The sequence below is a fragment of the Macadamia integrifolia genome, chromosome 7 (assembly GCF_013358625.1).
Source record: "Macadamia integrifolia cultivar HAES 741 chromosome 7, SCU_Mint_v3, whole genome shotgun sequence".
Classification (NCBI taxonomy): Eukaryota; Viridiplantae; Streptophyta; class Magnoliopsida; order Proteales; family Proteaceae; genus Macadamia; species Macadamia integrifolia.
The window spans coordinates 22283640-22287671 of NC_056563.1; the positions used below are offsets into that span (position 1 = coordinate 22283640).

The 4032-nt window shown below is 39.1% G+C and overlaps 1 protein-coding gene across 1 annotated transcript; it reads right to left on the reverse strand.

The window, feature by feature from the left end:
* Positions 1-1042: 1042 nt before the first annotated feature.
* LOC122083510 (homeobox-DDT domain protein RLT3-like) lies at positions 1043-3760 on the reverse strand. Its single transcript, XM_042651347.1, has 4 exons — positions 3525-3760; positions 3218-3334; positions 2401-2925; positions 1043-1157 (listed from the first exon to the last, which is right to left on the reverse strand). Exons 2-4 carry the CDS (start codon positions 3309-3311, stop codon positions 1054-1056), a joined length of 723 nt encoding a protein of 240 aa, XP_042507281.1. The 5' UTR covers positions 3312-3334; positions 3525-3760; the 3' UTR covers positions 1043-1053.
* Positions 3761-4032: the final 272 nt, after the last annotated feature.

A 4032-nucleotide genomic window follows, 5' to 3' on the forward strand; every position in this document is an offset into this window, starting at 1 on the left:
AAAAAAAAAAAAAAAAAGAAGAAGAGAAGGAAAAAGAGTGGTGATTGCAAAAAAGTTGGTTACTCCCCCAGGAAGAAACTCCTAGTGGGAGTAAGGGGGCTCCTGATACAGCCAAATTGATCCCTTGGTGGGAAAATGACACGTGTCGCCCCTGAGACACGTGTCCTCCACCAGATAAGGATTCCAAGGACTCAATCACGCTCAATCACGTTGTTTGCATGAGGGGAATATTCCCCACAAGAAGGACGGTGGTATGGGAGAATGACAGAGGAAAAGACAAGAAAGAAACCCTAGCCCCGAAGAAGGATATAAGGAGGCCGAGAGGAAGGAAGGAGGTAAGCTCTCAGACCCTCACTATTACTCCCTTACTGAAAACTATGCAGCCGACCCTAACTTGAGCGTTGGAGGACTAACCCCGGACAAAGCTCCGGGCCTCCGCCGTTTGTGCTTGTGCAGGACCAACTCGCGGGGTTTTTTTGCAGCAACAATTTCAAATTCTGAAAATACAATATCCTTCTTTCTTTAATCATTGCTAAGTAGTAAAATACCTATCAGTCATCGGAGGAGCCTGCGGACAAAGATATTCCAACAGCGGCAATATTTTCCTATCCAGTATCATTCAAAGGTCAGTGATGCTTACCAGGTCAAGAGGTTTCTTTTTGCAATGATAAGAGGTCCAGGAATCTCAGCTTCAAAGTTTTTTTTCAATCAATTTGAAGAATTTCCATGCTTTGTAAACCCTACCATAGCTTGCTGTGCTTCAACATTGTATACAGTAAGTGAAGTTGTTCTTTGGGGTTCTCCCCATTACATAAAATTTATAATTATCATAAAAATAGTTAGGCAATAAAAACGTTTGACAAGTAGTAACACGGTAAGTATAATACACAGCTTCAAATGATTAGTTTTTATTAATAACCATAACTTGCAAAAGAAAATATTCAAACAGCATCAATGCAGGATCTGCTCCAGATTTTTTTTTTTTTTCCAACGATTAATATTTGATAGTCATGCCTCTTACTGCTATCACTACAAATATAATGGCAAATTTTATCAAACCCAAAGATGTTCAACCAATTGTAAATTTATTTCCACCACCTTTCTCCCTTTGGGTTCATTTTTGTCGTCGTGGCAAGCAGAAAGAGAATTTCCGGCACCTGTGCGAATCAAGCAGGTCACAAGAATGTAGGTAAAAATTCAGAATATGGAATCTGCAGGAAATTTTTGGGTAAAAAGCGTCGTTTTCAAGGACATCAATTTCAAATAAAAATAAAACCCCCAATATTATAATTGCAGATTGTTAGAATGCAAACCTACAACCAAACAATGGATACAGAAATCAAGTCATAGAAGGTACAGAGCATTTTCCAAGAAAAGGAAAAAAAAAAAAGGAATTAACAGAGAAGCCACATGCCCTTTTTCACTTCCAATTCCTGTTCTCTTTTTCTTTTCTTTCTTTCTTTTCTTCTGTTTTTTATTTTTTTTTTTTTTGGGGGGGGGGGGGGGGTGGGTGGGTGTGTTAGAAGCAAATGACTAATGAGAACAAGTTTGCTCCCTCAAAGCATGCAACACGCAAACAACCTTGACTAACCCAAAACATTTATATTCCAAAAAGAGAGGTGTTGGCCAGAATGCGCTACACATACTATCGCCTCCAATTGATGCAGTATCCAGTACAGTTAAAATCATGGGTTGGTTTTAGAGTTATCTTAGATTTTTTTTTTTTTTTTTTTTTATGTTTGATTGTTAGTATCAGTGACTGGAAGTAGATCTGTGTTTTCCAGCTAGATATTTGGAAGTTATGTCAAGAGTCCGAGATGGATTAGAACTTAGAAGTTCTCATTAACTGGCCGACGGCTCACGGCTATATTTAGCTGTTTCGTCTCTGTTTTCAATTTCAATATAGGATTTTGTCCAGGTCAATCCAAGTCTGTTCATGAGTTTGTTCAGTCCAAAACAATAAATGCACGTACACGCATACAGCCACCCCATGATGTGATGAATCAAGAACTTCAGTTTGTCTTCAAGTTACTGTAAATTCAGTACTTCTTCTGAGTAAATTCTCAGGTTCAACTTTGTTACAACAACTTATCCCAAAAGCTCGAGATGTTAAGTAAGGAATAGAGCAATGTATATAAACACAACAAGCCCCCCCCCCTAATGTGCGGAGGGCCACACATAGACACAGATCAGCATGTGAGACCATCACGTGGTGCATAATTGTCAAGGCGTCACTTAGTCGACATATGTGTGTGTCAATTCAATTGTCACGTCTTTAGTTATTTCTTCATTGAGGAGGATCTATATTACTATTATTCCAAGGAAAAGAACATGGCAACTAATATATCTGCATCACAATGACCAAAATTAATAAATACAGCATAGGAAGGTACAAAATACCTCTCCGACGGCCAAATGCACCAGGAGGAGTATCAAATTCCACACCAAGAGGAGGACCATCTTTACTGAATACTTTCTGCAGAATGTAATCTGGAGGAAGCATGTCTTGAAGGGGGTAAACCTTTTTGTTTAGCTTCGTATTCCTGCTTTGAAGCATAAAGTTCTTCAGCTGCAGGGGTTGGGTCCTTCCATCTCCATGCCCAACACATTGACTGGTATAACATGACCTATGGTGCTTCTTCTTGAATTGGTCTAACTTTACCAGCCGCAACTGATTGGGTTTTGAAAATGAAGATGTTTCCACTCTTTGAGCCAACGAATCTGACTTGAATATCTTTTTTCCACATCCACTTAGCGTGCTACAATCAGTTCTGCTTATTAAACATTTCTTACTCAATAAACATACTCTATTTTCCCTTCTCTCCCTTCTCCTCTTTTGAGCAAACCAGCCACGTACTTGCTTATATGTCATCTTCAGAATCACAGCAGAGTCCTCCATAGCTTTTTGTGTAGGATAATGGTCCTCTGCAGCATTTAATATTAGAAAAAGGTAGACTCAACGTTACATAAAGAAAAATTGTCCCCTAAACATCTATTTGTTTTTATTTTCCTATTTCCATTTTCTCCCCCGGAAAGGAATAGGTTTATAGTGAAAGGAGAAGAGCTGGGGGCGACGCCACCAAAAACGCAAAACTCAAGGTAAAATTCACATCAAAACCAAACAAATAAACACACATGCGAAGTATAATTGCAACATTGTCAGGGGGATCCATAAACTGACAACAATCCCGTTTTCTTCTACATGTTTGGATAAGACCTGAACAGAGTTTTTCCAGAGCCTCGAGTTGGTGCGCGGTCTTCCTCTCTGTGCCATGGTCTTGCGTCATTATTAGAACCTCATCATCTCCCATAAAGGTGTGATAACAAAATCAAGCTGTCAATATCCAAAAATTGTGAAATCAGTACTCAAAACCCAAAAGAAAACCCAATTTAACATTGTAAATCAATCGAAAAACTCAGTTCAACAAACTCTGCTCCGCAATGAGTAACCACCAACTGTATAAAACGAAACACGTCCACAAAAAATAACACAGATATAAACAGTCAGGGCCAAAGGAGATTACATAAGCAAAATGTGCAGGAGAGTCACCTCCTGAGTAATATGCACCTCATCTTCCTTCTCCAACCCAAAACGGAAATGTTTCAAGCATAAGGCTTATTATGGCTTGCATTCGGATTTCGGAAGAATTGATTCTACCGAGTTCCAGAATATTAGAACTTGTTTATAACTGCAAAATGGGTTAGCTCCACCAGTTGGTATGACCTTGCGACTTCGGTACAGGTACAACGAACGTATGGGGAAGGTGGCACTCTACTCTGCGTACTACAGTAGGGTTTTGGGTTATGGGTTTTGTGAATTTTATCATTTTGAAGTTTGAACCGATATTTTTCCACTCGCGGTGAAGATGGGTTCTCTTCACCCATATCCGTTAATTTCGTCCGATCAGAATCTTCTTATATGGATCTAATGGAATAAAATTACATGTATATTATATAGTGGTGGATGGTTTTTTTTTTTTTTTTGGTATAGAAAAAAGGGTGTTCCATGGTAGTGATCATAGCCCCCAGTAC

Coding starts and splice junctions, on each gene's coding strand:
- LOC122083510 (XM_042651347.1), bottom strand. CDS start 3,311: ATGGGAGATGATGAGGTTCTAATAATGACGCAAGACCATGGCACAGAG. Junction 2,926..3,217: donor TCTGGAAAAACTCTGTTCAG/GTCTTATCCAAA, acceptor TAAATGCTGCAG/AGGACCATTATCCTACACAA. Junction 1,158..2,400: donor TGCATTTGGCCGTCGGAGAG/GTATTTTGTACC, acceptor TGATTCGCACAG/GTGCCGGAAATTCTCTTTCT.